Source organism: Chiloscyllium plagiosum, chromosome 15, assembly GCF_004010195.1.
Source record: "Chiloscyllium plagiosum isolate BGI_BamShark_2017 chromosome 15, ASM401019v2, whole genome shotgun sequence".
Taxonomy (NCBI): domain Eukaryota; kingdom Metazoa; phylum Chordata; class Chondrichthyes; order Orectolobiformes; family Hemiscylliidae; genus Chiloscyllium; species Chiloscyllium plagiosum.
The window spans coordinates 956,579-978,007 of NC_057724.1; the positions used below are offsets into that span (position 1 = coordinate 956,579).

The 21,429-nt window shown below is 42.3% G+C and overlaps 1 protein-coding gene across 8 annotated transcripts in view; it reads left to right on the forward strand.

Moving 5' to 3' along the window:
- The window catches only part of LOC122557037 (utrophin-like), a 688,507-nt gene that overhangs the window by 331,781 nt on the left and 335,297 nt on the right, over positions 1–21,429 (forward strand). For 7 of the 8 annotated variants that reach the window (XM_043704260.1, XM_043704256.1, XM_043704261.1 and 4 more), the window contains 5 exons: positions 4,430–4,605; positions 5,042–5,177; positions 11,073–11,222; positions 12,345–12,506; positions 16,223–16,324. In XM_043704260.1, the coding sequence (XP_043560195.1) occupies positions 4,430–4,605; positions 5,042–5,177; positions 11,073–11,222; positions 12,345–12,506; positions 16,223–16,324 (726 nt within the window). Of the gene's footprint in view, positions 1–4,429; positions 4,606–5,041; positions 5,178–11,072; positions 11,223–12,344; positions 12,507–16,222; positions 16,325–21,429 lie in introns of those variants that run through there. The other variant, XM_043704263.1, reaches the window with a different exon arrangement.

Here is a 21,429-nt window from a genome sequence, read left to right on the forward strand (position 1 = left end):
GCCTATCACCCACACCTTGACCTCCTTCCACCTATCGCATTTCCAACGCTCCTCCCCCAAGTCCCTCCTCCCTACCTTTTATCTTAGCCTGCTGGGCACACTTTCCTCATTCCTGAAAAGGGCTCATGCCTGAAACGTTGATTCTCCTGCTCCTTGGATGCTGCCTGACCTGCTGCGCTTTTCCAGCAACATATTTTCGGCTCTGATCTCCAGCATCTGCAGTCCTCACTTTCTCCTCTGACTTTCACATTGCTGAGGCATGCCCCTCTCCAGCACTGAAATGTCCTGCTTAATTAATACTGCTTCCTCTCCTTATCCATTCTTCTTTTGCCTTCTCTACCTTCTCTGAGCAGTTTATACAAGGAAATGTTTGCTCCTACCTAGTCTTTGATCGTCTTTGAACCAGACCTCTGTTATTGTCACAACCCCTGATTCCCAGCTGGTATCTGCACTTGCATCTAACCAACTTTACATACAACACTTTATACATTTAATACATACACAGCAACCCAACTTTGAATATATTGCATTATAATTTTTTCTGACCCCACCTCATACCTTACTATTTCCTGCTCTATGTAAATCACACAAGCTGAACTTCTCCAACCTGACCTTGCATTAAATTCCCTCTTCCCTAAAACAATTCTGCCTTACTAAAGAGTGAAGTGGAAACCGTTTCATCATATTCTTAGCCTGTGTCTTTGAGATAGTGAACATAATTTGGGAAGTCAGATGGTGATTTACTTATCTAAAGTTCCAGTCTCTGACCTGCTCTTGTAGTCAGTATACTTGTATGTCCCTTCCATTTTGGTTTGTGGTTAATTGTAAGTGCAAGATGTTGATGCTCAGGAACACACCATAATAATGATGATGAATGACAATGGGAGATTGTTAAAGTCTGTATTGTTGGAAATGCTCATTGCCTGGCTCTGTCATTATGTGACATGTATGATGCCTGCCACTTCTCAGCCAAAGCCTGAATGTTGCCCAAGTATTGGTGCATGCTGGTATGGACTTCTTCAGTACTTGAGGCAAATTTAATGGCTCTTTACTTGAACGTACGTGTGTTTGCAGCCAAATAATTGAATTGTTGGCAAAAATGCAGGTTAATGGTTAAGTTCCTTATTGCTATTACAGAGGTATGGTTACAAGGAGATCAAAGATGGTAACTAAATGTTCAAGGATTTGTCACTTTACATAAGGAAAGACAGGAAGGAAAAGGTGATGGTATAACTTTGTTGGTATGGGATGGAATAAGTACGATAGCAAGAAATTATCTTGGATCAGAAAATGTAGAATGTAAGATATAATTAGGATAGGAAGAAAGAAACGGAGTTAAATGTTTCAAGATTGTTATGATATTTCTTCAGAACCTTGATTGGCAGACATTCACCCATCAGGTCATAAGGAAGGCAAATGGATTACAGAGGAACCTTGATTGTCCGGTATTCAATTATTCGAATTTCGGATTATCTGGCATGATTGCAAGGTCCCGACGTTTGCTTAAACTGCGTTACCTGGCATTCAATTATCTGAACAAAATACTTCCTGCCCGTGTCATTCGAATAATTGCGTTTCCTCAGTATTGGCCTTTATTTCACAGGGAATGAAGTATAAAAATAAGGAAGTCGTGCTAAACTATCCAAAGCACTAGTTAGACCACACCAGTTTTGGTCTTCGTACCTAAGGAAAGATATATTGGCATTAGAGGCAGTCCTGAGAAGGTTCACCACGTTGATCCCAGGTATTGAGGCATTTTCTTATGAGAAGCAGTTGAGTAGATTGGCCCTGAAATCATGGAAGAATTGAAACGTAGAAGATTCTTAGTGGACTTGATAGTTTGTTTCCCCTTGTGTAAGAGTCTATGCCCAGAGAGCATAATTTCACAGTAATGGGTTGTTCAGTCAGGAGAAGGATGAGGAATTTCCTTCCTCAGGCAGTAGTGAAACTGTAGAATTCTTTCCTGCAGATTATGGTAAAGTTTGGGTCATTTAGTATATTTAAGGCTGAGACAGACACAATTTTAATCAGTAAGGTAATCAAACATTATGGGGACAAAGTAAGAAAGTGGAGTTGAGGATAATCTGATAGCTATGAGCTTATTGAATGATGGAGTAGACTTGATGGGTTGAATTACCTATATTTACTCCTAAACTATGTGGTCTCAGGTTGCAAATACTAATCATCGCAATGATGAATGCAAATGTTGATCAAAACCTGACCGGTTTTGATATTGTGTTGGAGGGGTGGTCATTAGTGAAGCCAAAAATGGTTGCATTAAGGACATAACGTTGAGCAACTGTGATGTTCTGGGGCAGAGATGATTGGCCTCTAACAAGCACAAAAACATTTCTTTGTGCAAAGTATGACCCAAATCACTGAAGGGTTTTTCTTGATTTTTGTTGAGATATGAGCCCACACTTGTTCAAGTGCTCCCTGATGTCAAGGACAGTCAGTCTCAATTTCTGGAATTCACCTCTTCTGTGCATGTTTGGACCAAGGCTGCTTTACCGTCAACAGCTGAATGATCCTGACAAAACTCAATCTGAGTGTCTGTGAACTTATTACTACTGAGCAACATCTTGCTTCACAGCACTTTTGATGACATTTTTCATGATTTTGATGATAGAGAGAATGATAGAACAGTAATTGGCCTGTTTGAATTTGTCCTGCTTCTTGTGTACAGGACATAGCCTGAGCAGTTTTCTACTTTGCTGGCTGGGTAGAAGTGTTGTAGCTGTACTAGAACAACTTGGCTAGGATATTGGAGTTCTGGAGCACTACAGTTTTTGGTCATATTAGTAGAATGTTTTAGGGCTTGTAGCAATACTTTCAGACATTTCTTGATGTCTCGTGGAGTAAACTAAATAGCTAAAAACTGGTACCTGAATACACTTGGATGACTACAAATGCTTCTGCCTTGCCTTGTGCCCTATAATGTGCTGGGCTTCCATAACATAGCATTGGGAAATTTGTGAAGCTTTCTCCCCTTGTTAATTATTCCATTGTCCACCACTTTTCTTGACTAGCTGTGGCAGGATCACAGTTTTGATCTGGTCTGTTAGTTGTGGGATCACCTATGACATATGAGCCCACTGATTCCACAACTACCTAAACCACATCTCCTCCTACCCTACCGCATGTAAAAATGCTATCCCTTATTCCCAATTCCTCCGCCTCTGCCACATCTGCTCCCAGGATGACCAATTCCACCTCAGAAAGTCCCAGGTGGCCTCTTCCTTCCACGATCGCAACTTCCCTTCTCACGTGGTTGACAATGCCCTCCAGTGTATCTCCTCTACTTCACACACTACTGCTCTTGAACCCGACCCCTCCCAATGCAACAAGGACAGAACACCCCCCGGTCCTCACCTTCCACCCCACCGACCTCCGCATGCAATGCATCATCCCCGCCACTTCCACCACCTCCAAATGGACCCCACCACCAGATATATTTTTCCCTCCCCACGACTATCAGTGTTCCAAAAAGACCATTCCCTCCGTGACTCCCTCGTCAGGTCCACATCCCCCACTAGCCCACAACCCACTCCTGACACCTTTCCCTGCCACTGCAGGAAGTGCAAAACCTGTGCCCATACCACTCGTCTCACCTCCATCCAAGGCCCCCAGGGATCCTTCCACATCTGTCAGAAATGTATCTGTACCTCTCCCAATGTCATCTACTGCATCTGTTGCACCCGGTGTGGTCTCCTCTACATTGGGGAGCCAGGACACCTTGCGAATTGTTTCAGAGAATATCTCTGGGACACCCACACCCATCAACTCCATCGCCCCATGGCTGTACACTTCAACTCCCTTTCCCACTCCTTCAAGGACATGCAGGTTTTGGGCCGCATCCATCACCAAACCATTACCACCCAATGCCTGGAGGAGGAAAGCTTCATATTCCACCTTGGGACATGCAACCATGTGGGATAAAAGTGGGTTTCAACAGCATCCTCATTTCCCCTCCCCCCACATTATCCCAGTCCCAAGCCTCCAACTCAGCACTGCCCTCTGGACCCATTCATCACTGCCCCCTCTGACCTATCATCTTCTCTCTCACCTTCAGCAACTATCGCTTTTCCAGCTACCTCCTCATAACCCCACTCTCCTCCCATTTATCTCTCAGCACCAACCCACAAGCCTCATTTCCTGCTGGAAACATAGATTCTCCTGCTCCTCAGATGCTGCCTGACCGGCTGAGCTTTTCCAGCACCACACTCTCGACTCTGATCTCCAGCATCTGCAGTCCATATGGTTTATATTATGTATATCGTCCTGTGTTTGAACCTCATTGGGTTGGCACCTCATTTTGATTTTAGAGCTTGTATTATTGAATGGCTTGTTGACCAATTCTGTTGGATGGAGTAGGAGATTGTCCATGATCTGAATCCTTTCTGGAATAATGTTGTTATTTCCCTGCAAGGAGCTGGAAGAAAGTCTCAGCAGTCACCAGCCAGTATATATTACTTTAAATGCCTCTGGCAGAGATATCATACAGGATCTTTCAACAGCAGATGGATGTCTCCTACAGGAGAAGCTCAATGGATTAAATAAACGCTGGGCAGCTATTTCTTCAGAGATCAAAGATCGGCATCGTAGGTAAATGACCATTTTTTTAAACCAACAAGTGTTTGGAGCAACGTGAGAGAAATCATGATGGAAAACTTTGCTTTGCATGGGAGTGTATGACTATTAATTAGAGTGCATCTTTACTAGAAACCTTTATATTTAACCATTTCTGTGAGTGATTGGAGTTCTCTGTTTTATAATGTAGATTGGAACTTTTAAATCATGAAAAATTGTGTATAAAGCTTAATTTTCATTTTGATAGAGAATATATTATGTTGACTTCCCATTCAAACAGCACTGTTGTTTTCGTAAGAAGAGAAGGCAGTTGAGTTGAATATTTGAAGGTCCGAGTTGCAGTGCTGACATGAGTAACCAGAATTAGCATCCTTTGACTTATATACTGTTTTAAATGCAGACCTCCTTGGTTCTATAGTTGTTAAGTATTAGGTTATTTTTTATCTCTTAGGTTGGGTGGAGATAGCCAACAATGCTCTGATTTAAAGAATCAGATGGATGAATTTGGTTTGTGGTTGGATACGGTACAGAACTCTTTAAGGGCTGTGCATTCACCGCCGACAGCACATGATCTGGAGGAATTGAAGGTATTTCAATCTGTGATTAACCTACTCTATATTTTATATTTTAACAGTTTTTCAAAAAAGAGACTTTGTCTTTGAGATTGCGTAATGATGAACAGCTAAAAGTAGTCTGTCTGAAAATTGCAGGTTGTTTTCTGTTATTGCCCCTCAAGGCAGATCACGGGGAGTGTACAAAGGGAAACTTGATCTGATGTTTCCTTATCAATTTTACAGAGCTATTCAATCTACATGCATCTTTAGAGGTTTAAGATGTAAGTTTTGTACTCAGTAATATGTGGGAATTGGGGAAGAATATTAGAGTGTAATATCGGAGTGTACAAAATACTTGGAGAGGCAGGTAACACTAGAATAGAGAATAGCAAGTTGTTGGAGAGTCCGAATAACACACAAACCAAATGAGAGTTATGTTGCATGTATGTGAATGCACGTAAAATTGAAGAATTACAAGCCCAGAGTGCCATGTGGATTATGATGTGTTGATAATACACTGAGTGTTAATTACAAGGTGCTCAAAAAAGAAAAGGAAAAAAGGAGAAGGCATGGTTTTTTTTTGTTAAGGAGAGCATCGCAGTGCTGTAGAAAGAGGATATCTCGGAGGGTTCAAGGATGCAAACAATTTGGTGATAGCCAAGGAACAAACATTTTGCAGTTACATTGCTTGCTGTAATGTATAGACCTGCCATTAGTTGGAAGGATATAGATTACCAAACCTGAAAGAAAATTTACGGGTGCCAACAATATAGTGTGGTTATAATGGAGATATTTACCTATGGACTTATAAATCGCCTCCCTTCTTTTTAGCCATCAATTTGCATCAGTCACAACAAATATTTTCCAAAAATGGACTGGGACAGCAGTAGTGTGGGGACAGTGAGAGATGAATGTTTGTCAGTTGTGTTCAGGGGACTTGCCCGCAACAATGTGTGTCTGGTCCAACAGTGAGGAGGCACTGCTATGCCTAATTCTTGCAAATGAGGTGAGCCAAGCAAATCAAATGTCAATGGGAAATATTGAGAAAACAGTGAGTGTTGTACCAGAAGGTTTAAGTGAAGATGGAAAATAGCACTCAACAATCAACTGGTGCACAGCTGACCCCATGTAAGACAGATGAGGGCAGCGAATCAGTGGAATTCTTTAAAAACCAAAAGAGAAAATGCTGGAAAATCTCAGCAGGTCTGGCAGCATCTGTAAGGAGAGAAAAGAGCTGATGTTTCGAGTCTAACTGACCCTTTGTCAAAGCTGGAATTCTTTACTGCATTGGTTTCTGGAGATTGGTTGGTTAAGTATTTCCAAGACTGAGATACACAAATATTTACTGAGTTAAGAGAATTCAGAGTTAAGGGGAAAGGCAGGAAACTAGAGCTGAGAATTGTCAGATAAGCCATGATCTTATTGAGTGGCAAGGATTGCCTGAATTGCCTACTTTTGCTCCTACCTCTTATGGTTTTATAGTCTTAACTGCATCTTATTTGAAGTGCGATGGCTGCATGCAAAAAGTAAAAGGAACATATTTGTTGTGACTGATGCAAATTGGTGGCTAAAAAGAAGGGAGACGTTTTATCCCTTTTCATCAGAAAGCAGCATATAGAGGGTTGGGGTGTAGGTTTGCTCGCTGAGCTGTAGGTTTGATATCCAGACGTTTCATTACCTGGCTAAGTAACATCATCAGTGGCGACCTCCAAGTGAAGCGAAGCTGCTGTCTCCTGCTTTCTATTTATATGTTTGTCCAGGATGGGGTTCCTGGGGTTTGTGGTGATGTCATTTCCTGTTCGTTTTCTGAGAGGTTGGTAGATGGTATCGAGGTCAATGTGTTTGTTTATGGTGCTGTGGTTGGAGTGCCAGGTCTCTAGGAGTTCTCTGGCATGTCTTTGCTTAGCCTGTCCCAGGATAGATATGTTGTCCCAGTCGAAATGGTGGTTTTTTTCCTCCGTGTGTAGGGCTACGAGGGAGAGAGGGTGGTGTCTTTTTGTGGCTAGCTGATGTTCGTGTATCCTGGTGGCTAACTTTCTTCCTGTTTGTCCTACGTAGTGTTTGTGGCAGTCCTTGCATGGAATTTTGTAGACGACGTTGGTTTTGTCCATGGGTTGTACTGGGTCTTATAAGTTTGTTAGTTTTTGTTTGAGAGTGTTGGTGGGTTTGTGTGCTACTAGGATTCCGAGGGGTCTTAGTAGTCTGGCTGTCATTTCTGAGACTTCTTTGATGTATGGTAAGGTGGTTAGGGTTTCTGGCCTAATTTGGTCTGCTTGTCGTGGTTTGTTCTTGAGGAATCTGCGGACTGTATGTTTTGAGTATCCGTTCTTCTTGAATAAGTTGTATAGGTGGTTCTCTGTTTTCCGAAGTTCGTCTGTGCTGCAGTGCGAGGTGGCTCGTTGGAATAGTGTTCTGATACAGCTTTGTTTGTGTGTGTTGGGATGGTTGCTGGTGTAGTTAAGTATTTGGTCAGTGTTTGTCAGTTTTCTGTATATGCAGGTTTGTAGTTCACCGATGTCCGTTCTTTCGACTGTGACGTCCAGGAATGCGTGTTTGTTGTTGGTTTTTTCCTCCTTGGTGAACTTTATGCCTGTGAAGGTGGTGTTGATGATGTTAAATGTCTCTTCTATCTTGTTTCGTTTTGTGATGACAAAGGAGTCATCTACGTAGCGGATCCAGATTTTTGGTTTGATGGTTGGTAGGGCTGTTTGTTCTAGTCTGTTTGTTATAGAGGGTGTCTACTTGCCTAATGGAACTCACAGAAAGCTGTTTAGCCTTTGTCACCTGAGATTTGAGACAAATGTGCACAGGTTTTTCCATACCACCTTCTGTCACCACTGACAGTGTAGTGCAAGAGGTTGTAGGCAGCTTCACGCATGTCTGCTCCACAACCATCATGATTCAATCAATATCCACTTTGCAAAGCTGCAGTCCTCTAAACTGAGGAAGAGAATGTGGAATAACAGTAATCTGACTGAGGACACTAAAATGTAAGTCTATCAAGCTTGTATCATTAGTGCTCTGTCAGGGTGCAGAGGCAGAAACATTTAGAAGTACACTTCTAAATATTACATCAGTCTTGCATCAGTAGTGGGCAAATTATTGGAGAGGATTTTGAAAGACAGGATTTATGATTGCTTGGAAAACCGTAGCTTGATTAGAGGTAGTCAGCATGGATTTGTGAGGGGCAGGTCATGCCTCACCATCCTTATTGAATTCTTTGAGGATTTAACAAAACACATTAATGAAGACAGAGCAGTGGATGTGGTGTGCATGGATTGTAGCAAGATGTTTGATACGTTTCCCCATGTTAGACTCATTCAGATAGTAAGAAAGCATGGGATGCAGGGAAATTTGGTTGTCTGGCTACAGAATTGGCAGTCCCATAGAAGACAGAGGGTGATCGTTGATGGAAAGTATCCAGCATGGAGCTCGGTGACGAGTGGTGTTCTGCATGGATCTGTTCTGGGATCTCTGCACTTTGTGATTCTTGCAAAAGACTTGAATGAGAAAGTGGAAGGGTGGGTTAGTAAGTTTGCCGCTGATACGAAGGTTGGTGGAGTTGTGGATAGTGTGGAGAACTGTTGTAGGTTGTGACGGGACATTGACAGGATGCAGAGCTGGTCTGAGAAGTGACAGATGGAGTTCAACTAGGAAAAGTATGAAATGATTCATTTTGGAAGGTCAAATTTGAATGCAGATTACAGGATTAAAAGCAAGATTCTTGACAGTGTGGAGGAACAGAGGGATTTTGGGGTCCATGTCCATAGATCCCTCAAAGTTGCCACTCAAGTTGATAGGGTTGTTAAGAAGACATATGGTGTTGGCTTTTATTAGCAGGGGGATTGAGTTTAAGAGCTGCGAGGTTATGCTGCAGTTCTATAAAGCCTTGGTTAAACCACTGTTAGAATATTGTGTCAGTTCTGGTCACTCATTATAGGAAGGATGTGGAATGCTTAGAGAGAATGCAAAGGAGATTTACCAGGATACGGCCTGGACTGGAGAGCATGTCTTATGAAGAAAGGTTGAGAGAGTGAGGGCTTTTCTCATTGGAGCGAAGAAAGATGAGAGGTTGCCTGATAGAGGTGGACAAGATGACGAGAGGCAGAGGTAAAGTGGATAACCAGAGACTTCTTCCCAGAATGGAAATGGTTATCACGAGGGGGCATAATTTTAAGATGATTGAAGGAAGGTTTAGGGGAGATGATAGAGGTCGGTTCTTTACACAGCGAGTGGTGGGTGCATGGAATGCACTGGCAGCAGTGGTAGTAGAGTCAGATACAATAAGGACATGAAAGTGACTCTTGTATAGGTACATGGATGATAATAAAATGTAAGTTATGTCGGTTAGTTTGATCCTAGACTGGGATAAAAGGTTGGCACAACATAAAGGACAAAAAGTGCCTGTACTGTGCTGTGCTGTTCTATATTCTATGTATACTTACGATGCCAAAGCTCTTGAGGCTATGGGTCAAGTTCTGGAAAATTAGATTAATATAGTTAGATGCATATATATGATTGTTGCAGACTCAATGGGCTGAAGGACCTTTTTCTGTGCTGTAGACCTCTATGACTCTGGCAGCTTCTTAATATTTTTAAGTTTGATATGAATCTTCAGAATAAAACACTGCTTTTAATTCATTTATGCTGTCTATTCCTAGTATTGAGCTTTCAGGATCTCACTCTTTCTTGAACAAAGGTATCACATTTGCAACTCTCTAATCCTGTGGGATCTACCCCAAATTAAAGCTTTGAAAATCATGGCAAGCACTTTGTCTAGCAGGCTAATCAGATCAAGAGACAACCAGTCTAATCCTAGGCAGTTTGTACTGAAAGACAAACTGTGAATCTTTACGCCATCTGGGGTCTCTCTTTCTATCAATATTTCTAAAATTGCCGTCCTCTTCCTATTTAAAACATTGATAGAACGAACTACCAAAGTATACTAGCCTAAGCACATGTTTCTTTCTTTGTCCCAGTAGGCCCCACTACATCTCTGACTAACCACTTTCTATTTGTATTCTAGTAGAACATTTTTGGGTTCCCCTTTATGGTGACTGGTCGATTTTCGTGTTCTTTCCTTTCCAGTCTAATTTTCTTCTCACTTCACCACCTCCTCCTCCTCCCCGTCCCAAACTATTTTGAGGGATTCACCTGGCATGAGTCACAAATAGTCTTTTCCTGTTTCATGATATTCTCTATCTTGAAGGAGAATGTGAGGACTGCAGATGCTGGAGATCAGAGTTGAGAGTGTTGTGCTGGAAAAGCAAAACTGGCCAGGCAGCATCTGAAGAGCAAGAAAGTCGCTGTTTCAAGCAAAAGCTCTTCATCATTCCGAATGAAGGGCTTATGCAAGAAATGTCGATTCTCCTGCTTCTTGGATGCTGCCTGACCTGCTGTGCTTTTCCAGCACCACACTGTCGGGTCTCTATCTTGAAGTCCTCTTTAGATATTCCTTGCTGTGCTCCATTTCTTCACCTCTTGTGTGGAATGTGGGAGACGCTGGCTGGGTCAGCATTTATTGATCATCCCTAATTGCTCTTGAGAAGGTGGTGATGAGCTGTCATCTTATACCATGCTGTCCCTTTGGTCTAGGTTCATCTACAACGCTGTTAGGGATGGAGTTCCAGGATTTTGACTCAGCAATATTTTATTTAAGAGCAAAACATTGTGGACACAGAAAATCTGAAACAAACATAGAGAATCCTAGAGGTATTCAGGTCTGGCAGCAGTTGTGGAGAGATAAAAAGAACTAACATTTTGAGTCAAGTATGGTGTTTTCAGGACACTTTATTGAGGTTGATTTTATATTTCTAATCTAAATCTTGATTTTCAGATCGGCCAAAAAAGACTGTTGTGTAGCATTTCAGCTTTGGTTAGGGTCTCTTTGTTGACTGTTGCATTATGTACTGTGACTATTATTCACAGGTTGCAGCAACAGACCTCAAGTTGCGCAGTGACAATTTAACCTTGATGAACAGCATTACACAGGATATACTTTCAGACAAAAACCTAAGTCTACAAGAGAGAGACAAACTTTCTGCAAAGCATAGAATTATCAATTCAAACTGGAATAAGGTAAGTTTTTTTTAAATGACATCATAATTCACGATGAGTTGCAATAAGGGATTAGCATTCACTTTCTTGTGCTGAAAGGAAAGTATCTCAGCTGAAAGGCACAACAAGTGTATTCCTTGAAGTTTTGTTGAGCCTGAAGCTCCAGTTTCCAGCACCATTTGCGCCCAACAATTTCCAGTGTTCATTTTAGTTTAACCTGTGAACAAGTAAAAGGGCTGTGTCGATATTTGGAACCATTCAGTTATTTAATTTAATATGTATGAAAAAGAATTGAAATTAAAACCTACACTTTTTTTTGTTCTGAGCTTTTCTCAATTTTAAAATCACTTAGAAATATACATGCAGTAGATTTGTGTTATACTCTATACTGTGCTTTTTAAAGTGAAAGAAAGATTGAGCGTAATGAAATTGCTTGAAAATGCTGCACTATAAATGTCGTGTTAAAAATTGGACTGACTGACAATTTTGAGATAGCAAATGTTACTACAAGGATGGGTTGAGAAATCTGTTACTGACTGTATGATCACAGTAAAAGTTAAAAAGTGTGGTGCTGGAAAAGCACAGCAGGTTCGGCAGCATCCGAGGAGCAGGAGAGTCGATATTTCTGGCATAAGCCCTTCATCAGGAATGTGGGTGGTGGGGGTGGCAAGGGGCTGAGAGATAAATTTATTCCTCAGCCCCCTTCTCTCTCTCTCTCTCTCTCTTTCTCCCTCGTCCCCACCCATTCCTGATGAAGGATTTATGCCTGAAATGTCAACTCTCCTGCTCATCGGATGCTGCCTGACCTGCTGTGCTTTTCCAGTGCCACACTTTTTGACTCTGATCTTCAGCATCTGCAGTCCTCGTTTCCTCCTGATTGCAGTAAGACATATTTAATTCTAGAAAAATCAGAAGGAAATTTACTTTAGTTTTACTATTATCCCATACGCCTTGTATGTAGCTCATGTTTTGTCTGATGATTACAGACTCTCAAATTTTAAAAACAGAAAGTGGTAGAGAAACTCAACAGGTCTGGCAGCATCTGTGGAGAGAAAGAGAAAGTTAACGTTTCAAGTCAGATATGATTTATTTTGGACACAGAAAAATTTTATTTCTGATGCAATGTCTTGTTTTCTTATTTAGATGTGCAAAGAACTGTCTGTTAAAGTGAAAGAAATTGAGATTCACCTCCAGGACTATGCTGACTTCAAAGAAAACCTGGAGAAGTTGTCCAACTGGGCAGTAGTTACAAGACTGAAGCTCCAGCACAGAGGACCATCTTCACCAGGAGGCACACAACTTCAGGTAAGTTCCACTGAAAAACAGATATATGCAGAAAGTATAGGGCAGAATTTTATCTTTATGACTGGGCTCTTGATTGCTTGCTGAAGAGCTGTTGAGGACCCTATATCACCTCCTTTAGAAAAGGTCCTCTGAATTCTGTAGTCTCTGACTAGATTTCCCCCAAGATCAAGGACTCAGTTTGGTGCCGCAAAGAGCTGTTGGCCAGTTAGAGCAGTGAAGCAACGCTGTGACCAAAGGTCCAGGATCAGTGAGCTCCAAATGCCTTTGGAAAGTGAAGGTGGGATGTGGGTAAAGGGGAGGGGTCAGATGATAGGTTAGTAGGGTGGCTGTCAGGAGGACCTGTTCTCAATGTCAGACACCCTGACCCAACCCTATCTAACGCTCTGATTATCTTATATGTCGCTATTAAGTCACCTCTCAACCTTCTTCTCTCCAACGAAAACAGCCTCAAGTCCCTCAGCCTTTCCTCGTAAGACTTCCCCTCCATACAGGCAACGTCCTAGTAAATCTCCTCTGCACCCTTTCCAAAGCTTCCACATCCTTCTTACAATGTGGTGACCAGAACTTACACAATACTCCCAAGTGCGGCCGCACCAGAGTTTTGTACAGCTGCAGCATAACCTCGTGGTTCCGGAACTCGATCCCTCTATTAATAAAAGCTAAAACACTGTATGCCTTCTTAACAACTCTGTGTCAACCTGGGTGGCAACTTTCAAGGATCTGTGTACCTGGACACTGAGATCTCTCTGCTCATCTACACTATCAAGACTCTTACCATTAGCCCAGTACTTTGCATTCCGGTTACTCTGACCAAAGTAAATCACCTCACACTTTTCTTTCAGCAAGCCAATTACTGATCCAAACTGCTATACCTCCCACAATCCCATTCCTCCGCACTTTGTACAATAGCCTACTGTGGGGAACCTTATCGAACGCCTTTCTGAAATCCATATACACCACATCAACCGGTTTACTCTCATCTACCTGTTTGGTCACCTTCTCAAAGAACTCAATAAGGTTTGTGAGACACGACCTACCCTTCACAAAACTGTGCTGACTATCCCTAATCAACTTATTATTTCCTAGATGATTATAATTCCTATCTCTTATAACCTTTTCCAACACTTTACCAACAACCAAAGTAAGGCTCACTGGTCTTTAATTACCAGGGTTGTCTTTACTCCCCTTCTTGAACAGGGGAACCACATTTGCTATCCTCCAATCTACTGGCACTATCCCTGTAGACAGTGATGATTTAAAGATCAATGTCAAAGGCTCGGCAATATCCCCCCTGGCTTCCCAGAGGATCCTAGGATAAATCCCATCCGGACTAGGGGCCTTTCTCTATTTTCACACTCTGCAGGATTTCTGATACCTCTTCCTTGTGAACCTCAATCACACCTAGTCTAGTAGCCTGTATCTCAGTATTCTCCTCGAGAACATTGTCGTTTTCTAGAGTGAATACTGTCGAAAAATATTCATTTAGTGCTTCCCCTATCTCCTCTGACTCCACACACAACTTCCCACTACTATCCTTGATTGGCCCTAATCTTACTCTCGTCATTCTTTTATTTCTTAAATACCTATAGAAAGCCTTAAGGTTTACCCTGAACCTATCCGCCAACATCTTCTCATGCCTCCTCCTGGCTCTTCTGAGCTCTCTCTTTAGGCTTTTCCTGGCTACATTGTAATCCTCAAGCGCCCTCACTGAGCCTTCACATCTCATCCTAACATAAGCCGCCTTCTTCATCTTGACCAGAGATTCCACTTCCTTCGTAAACTACGGCTCCCGCACTCTACAGCTTCCTCCCTGCCTGACAAGTACATACTTACCTTGGACACTCAGGAGCTTTTCCTTGAATAAGATCCACATTTCTAATGTGCCCATCCCCTGCAGTTTCCCTCCCCATCCTATGCTTCCTAAATCTTGCATAATCGCATCGTAATTGCCTTTCCCCCAGCTGTCACTCTTACCCATTGGTATACACCTATCCCTTTCTATCACTAAAGTAAACATAACAGAATTGTGATCGCTATCACCAAAGTGTCCACCTACTTCCAAGTCTAACATCTGGCCGGGCTCATTACCCAGTACCAAATCTAATGTGGCTTCACCCCTTGTTGGCCTGACTACATACTGTGTCAGGAAGCCCTCCTGCACACACTGGACAAAAACTGACCCATCTATCGGATTTGTACTATATGTTCCCAGGAGAAAGTGCGGACTGCAGATGCTGGAGATCAGAGCTGAAAATGTGTTGCTGGAAAAGTGCAGAGGTCAGGTAGCATCCAAGGTGCAGGAGAATCGACATTACGGGCATGAGCCCTTCACGTCGATTCTCCTGCACCTTGGATGCTGCCTGATCTGCGCTTTTCCAGCAACACATTTCCAACTATAGTGTTCCCAGTCAATATTTGGAAAGTTGAAGACCCCCATGACAACTACCCTGTCTCTCTCACTCCTATTGAGAATCATCTCTGGAACTACTCGGAGGCCTATAGAAAACTCCCAACAGGGTGACCCCTCCTTTCTTGTTTCTAACAAGAAAATTTGCTTTTGAAACTTCCTGTGTGGCTACTGCCTCGTCCAATGCTTGTTGACTACCAGTGGTGGTGGGATGAGGCCCTGAAGTGGGCATTTATTGTGTTGAGTGGGAAAGTCTGTCCATAGGACTTCTCATGCCAGAAAACATTGGGCAGAGATGGGAAGAAAACTGAATCCACACCGAACACTGCATCATCTGGTTAAATTCCCATTGTCAGTTCCATTCTTTGATAGAATTCTCTTGCCATAAGGAAAACAAACTGAGATATAGAACTTGTATGTTTGCAATGTAGTTCAGTATTTTTCATTACCTTCGTGAAAATATTTGGAATATCCAATGCATCGTCATGTTGGCATAGATACATGCAAGATGCTACTGTCAGTGTTTTTGCTATGCAGAAAATTTGGTGTAGATTTGCTGAGAGAGATTGAACTCTGGGAACTATTCATGTTAAATTGTGCACTAATAACTTGTTGATTGGAAAAGGGATAGCTGTTGCGAGAGAGCTGAGATATGGATCTGCTGATGAGGGAGCATTGTGAATTTTCTTTTAATTCATTCATGGCATGTGGGCATCACTGGCTAGGCCAGTATTTATTGCCCATTCCGAATAACGCAGAGGGCTGTTAAGAGTCCACCATATTGCTGTGATCTGGAGTCACATGTAGACTAGACAAGGTAAGGATGGCGGTTTCCTTCCCTGAAGGCCATTAGTGAGCCAGATGGGTTTTTCCAATAAATGACAATTGCATGCTTAATTCCAGATTTTTACTACATTCAAATTCCACCATTGCCATGTCAGGATTTGAACCTGGGTCCCCATAAAGATAACTGGGTCCCGAGATGAACAGTCCAGTGACAATACCACTAGGCCATTACCTCCCTATGTTGTGGGTGCTCTGAAATGGACACACAACTATTGGCGAGATGGAAAATTAAAAGGCAGTCTCATTTGCACTGCACTCCCCTTGATTCAAGTATGCATGTGGATATAGCCATGTTACAGTCCCTGTAGTATAGGTATTCCCAAAGGATAGAAATATAAAACAAAATGCCCAAGTCATTTCAAGTAGAGATTTGCTTTTTAAGAAAAAACAGTGATTATTTTGTGAAAGAGTTTGTTTTCCGCCTGTTAGAAGTATTGTATTAAATGTTGACTCAATGTTTCAGTTATTAGAAGCTGCTGTGATGAGCCACCAAACTGACATTGAGGCTACTCTCGCTACAGCTTTGGAGTTGGACAGGAAAAGTCATTTGCTCCCTGAAGAAAAGGTAAATAGTGGTATTTCTGACTGGCACACAATTTGTTGCAAGATGCCCCAAACTTTAAGATGGACTGTGGTCTGGATTCAATGCTTTGGAGACACCCCTGTTGGACGGGAGGTGTACAAAGTTAAAAATCACTGAGCATCAGATTAGAGTTCAACAGGTTTAATTGGAAGCACTAGCTTTCGGAGAGCTGCTCCTTCATCAGGTGGTTGTGAAGAATAAGATTGTAAGACACAGAATTTATAGCAAGATTTTGCGCTCCGAAAGCTAGTGCTTCCAATTAAACCTGTTGGACTCTAACCTGGTGTTATGTGATTTTTAACTGGACTCAATGCAGCATCCTTAGACCATACACAGGAACATTGCCTTGAATTAATGTGAGCTGTGGCTCCATTAGGAGCCTTCTCATTTTTGGGTCAGACAGCTGTAAATTCAAATCCTTGTCTTGGGTGCGACCTCAAAAATATAGACTGATGTTTTAGTGTAGTAGTAAGAGAATGCTGTACTGTTGGATGTGTCAAGTTTCAAAGGAAATATTAAACTGAGGCAAAATATTCCATGGCACTTTTTTGAAGAAAGGCAAGGAGTTACCCCACTCTCCTGATCAGTGTTCATCCCTAAATTTACATCAGGTTGTGTGGTCATTATCATAGTGCTGCTTTTCAGAGTTTTAGTGTTACTTGTTGCGAAATTAGAAATAGATTTGGTTTGGCTGTTTGTCTCTGTGTCTTAACAGTACAAAGTGTGCTTTGAAATTTGAATTTCTTATTTCTGGTTGAAATAAACTTACAGTTAGCAGGCCTGATTAATTCAGGGCTCTTAAATCTTAAAACAGGCCTTTTTTAAGAGTAAGTATCCTAATACTCAACTGATGGTCTTCCTGGATGATAGTAGTTGGTCTATCAATCTCAGACTACTATCATTCTGAAAGCCTCCATTAATATTGTCTTGCATTGATCATCTGACTACTAGTCAGGAAAATGTTCTTTTTGATGCCTTTCTCAAGGGTTCCATAGTTAAAATCTGATGCCAGTGAGTGGAAACATAGTACGCAATAACTTTCAGTTGGAAAATCCACATCCCACTGTCCATGAGTGGAGTATGCAGTCTTTGTATCCAAATAAGTAATGGGCAATTTCTTCCATGTTCCAGCTTGTTTAACGGATTTTGAGTCAATTGTTTGGATTTTCTACAATTAAGCAGGTTAAAGCATTAGATTCCTAAAAGGGATTCCACAATGTTTAGTATACTCATGTAGTGTTATGTTCTTAATATTAATGAAACACTTTGTAGCTAATAAATCTAGCTCTGTTAAATTTTCTTCAGTTTCTCTGGAAACATGCAAGGAATGTCTCATAAGCTGTAATATTCAGGTCAGGTCAGGCAATGGTGTAAGTGAGTAATTAGGTCCTAGGAGTGGGAAGAGCGAGACTGCAGTGTACAATAGCAGAGGGAAATAGAATTAGAATTGGGAGGCAAGAGATGGTGAGCACTCTCCAGGGGAAGTGGTTGTATTGCCATGCAAATTCCTTCCAGGTTTTGATCATATCTTCTTGGGGGAAGTGGTTTCTCTTTAAATCTTTGACTAAATGGAAAATTGTCATTGACAGACCACAATCCTGTGGGCCTATTTATCGATTCTGTATAGAGATAGGGCAAGGAGGCAGAGGCAGAGAATGAGAAATGGAATAATATTGGGACAGGGAAGTAGAGGGAAAACATAGATATGGTGGGAGGGGAAATAGGCAGTAATGTGGAAAGGATGCCAGTGTACAGATTGATAGGTTATTATTCCAGTTACTTTGATTTTTGTGCAAATATGGCTGGAGTTTTGCCAATCTTCATTCTGTCAGTCTGCTCAGTTGCTGGAATGATTGTCTGAATGCATAATTGTGCAAAATGATGCTTGATCTCTTCTCTCTTGTACGGTAATGCTTTACAGTCTTTAACCATTCCATGACTTTCCTCTGATCCTGGTTAGTTGACTCCCTCCTTCAATGGTGACATCTTGTTCGGGCATCTTGCCCCTCTGGTTATTGTTATTTTCTTCAAAATTGGCACCTTCTATACATCAAGTAAACATGGCGATTGTCTGAGTTCTTAGAGCGGTTGGTTGCAGCACAGTGTCCTGTACATTTTCAATATACTAGTTACCTGCTTCTTATAAATGCTGTATGAATCTGTTAATGTTTTGGGCAGTAAACTGGAAGAGCCATGGTCAGAATTGGAAATTGTTTATTCTATTGGGTGACCAACTCTACGCATAAATACAAGACGTGTTCAAGGCATCATAAACCTACAGAGTCGTAGAACTACTTTCCGAGAGAGAGAGAGAGAAAGAGAGAGAGAGAAAGAAAGAGAGACAGAGAGACCGAGAGAGAGAGAGAGACATGACTAGTGGTGGTTTAACCTGATGGTTATTTCACCTCTGGCGATGGGAGAGGTTGAGAAGAGGAATCTTTCATGGTAAACTCAGTCAGTGTAGGAGTTGAACCCACACTGTTGCCATCACTCTGCATTGCAAACTGACCAACTGAGCTTACTGACCTCCTATAAAGTAGTTGTAGCATTCATTTCTCTCGTGACATCAACTCCATTTTCCCATCTGCTTCCCATTTCTTCTGATTCCTTGAGAAATCACAAATCGTCTATCTCGGCTTTAAATGCATTCAACAAGGGAGTGTCCACAATCTTAACACTTGCCACACAAATGCCAGGCAATGACCATTTCCAACAAGAGACAATCTGACTACACTCTCTTAGCATTCAGTGGTGTTATTATCACTCAATTCCCCACTATCAACATCCTTCGGGCTTACCATTGACCAGAAACTCAACTGGACTCATCATATAAATACAGTGGTTACAAGAGGAGGTCAGAGGCTAGAAATATTAAGGTGAGTAACTCGCCACCTGACTCCCCAAAGCCTGTCCATGATCTCCAAGGCACAAGTCAGGAGTGTAATGGAATACTCCCCATGTGCCTGGATGGGTGCAAACACACTTGTAAAGTTTGATGCCATCTAGGACAAAGCAGCCCACTTGATTGACACCACACTGCGTTGGCTCTTCACGGTGGCTCAGTGGTTAGCTCTGCTACCTCACAGCGCGCGGTACCCGAGTTCGATTTCAGCCTTCGGCAACTGTCTGTGGAGTTTGCACATGCTCCCTATGTCGCGTGGATTTCCCCTCACAATCCCAGAGATGTGCTGGTTAGGTGAATTGGCCATGTTAAATTGCCCATAGTGTTCATGGATGTGTAGGTTAGGTATATCAGTCAAGGGTAAATATAGGATATTATGGTAGGGGAATGGATCTGGGGGTGTTACTCTTTAGAGAGTTGGTGTGGACTTATTGGGCTGAAGGGCTTGTTCCACACTGCAGGGATTCTATGGATTCACATCAACAAGCATCTACACCCTCCACCACTGATACTCAGTAGCGGCTATGTGTACTGTATATAAGGTGCACTCCAGAAATTCACAAAGGCATCTTAGATGGCGTCTTCCAAAGCCATGATTACTTACACCAAGAAGGATAAGAACAGTCGATACATGGGAATACCACCCCTGTAAGTTCCCCTCCAAACTACTCACCATCCTGATTTGGAAATATATCGCTCTTCCTTCAGTGTTGGGTCATAATCCTGGCATTCCAGAAACATTGTATGTCAAACAACAGCGTGTGAACTGCAGCAGTTTACGAAGGCAACTCACCATCATCTTCTCAAGGGCAACAAGGGACAGACAATAAATGCTGGCCAGTCACCAATTCCTATGTGTGAATACAAAAAAAATCCTTTGGGGTTGGGAGTTTGTGAATCTTTCAAACTTGGGTGATAAATGCATCTAAGTGATTGGTCCCTTAGCCTGAAACTGAGCCTCCATATTCTAGATTTTGTAACTGAGGAAATAACTGGTTTCTACCCTGTCAAGCTTCTTTCTGAACATATGCTTGGCAATGAGGAAATCTTTCTTATCTTTTGAGAACCGGAGATCATGCTCAGGCTCTTGGACCAACCCTGTCACTGTAGGGACCAATCTGGTGAACCTTCAGCTCAAATATAAGAATCACCAATGGTTGTAGCACAGAGGTGCTACATTCAGTTCATTATCATAGAATCCCTACAGTGTGGAAACAGGCCCTTCAGCTTAACAAATCCACACCAACCCTCCGAAGAGTAACCCACCCAGACCCATTCCCCAACCTTATTACCCTATAATTACCCCTGATTAATGCATCTAACCGACACATCCCTGAATACTATGGGCAATTTAGCAAGGCCAATTCACCTCACCTGCACATCTTTGGACTTTCGTGGGAGGAAACTGGAGCACCCGGAGGAAACCCATGCAGACATGGGGAGATTGTGCAAACTCCACACAGACAGTGTGGAATCGAACCAGGCTCCTGGTGCTGTGAGTCAGCAATGTTAACCACTGAACCACCATGCCGCCCCATTTACTGTCCCTATTTACTCACTGTCCCCTGAAGATTTCTCGTTTTCAGATAATCCATTATCCCCTGAAATATCTCAACCGAAACTGCCTATTGCCACTTTTAGTTCCAACTCACACTTGCCTCTATATCCTTGGATAGTTACTTTTCTCCATCCAGACCTGGTGCCTTAAGAATAATCAGCATATCTGATACCATTTCCTGACCAAATCTCTCATAGAACATAGAACATTACAGCGCAGTACAGGCCCTTCGGCCCTCAATGTTGTGCCAACCAGTCATACCAATCTGAAGCCCATCTAACCTACACTATTCCATATGTTTGTCCAATGACAACTTAAGTGCACTTAAAGTTGGCAAATCTACTACCATTGCAGGCAAAGCATTCCATAGATGAAAAATGTGATGCTGGAAAAGTGCAGCAGGTCAGGCAGCATCCAAGGAGCAGGAGAATCGACGTTTCGGGCATAAGCCCTTCTTCAGGAATGAGGAAGGTGTGCCAAGCAGGCTAAGATAAAAGGTAGGGAGGAGGCACTTGGGGGAGGGCGTTGGGAATGCGATAGGTGGAAGGAGGTTAAGGTGAGGGTGATAGGACGGAGTGGGGGTGGGGGCAGAGAGGTCAGGAAGAAGATTGCAAGTTAGGAAGGTGG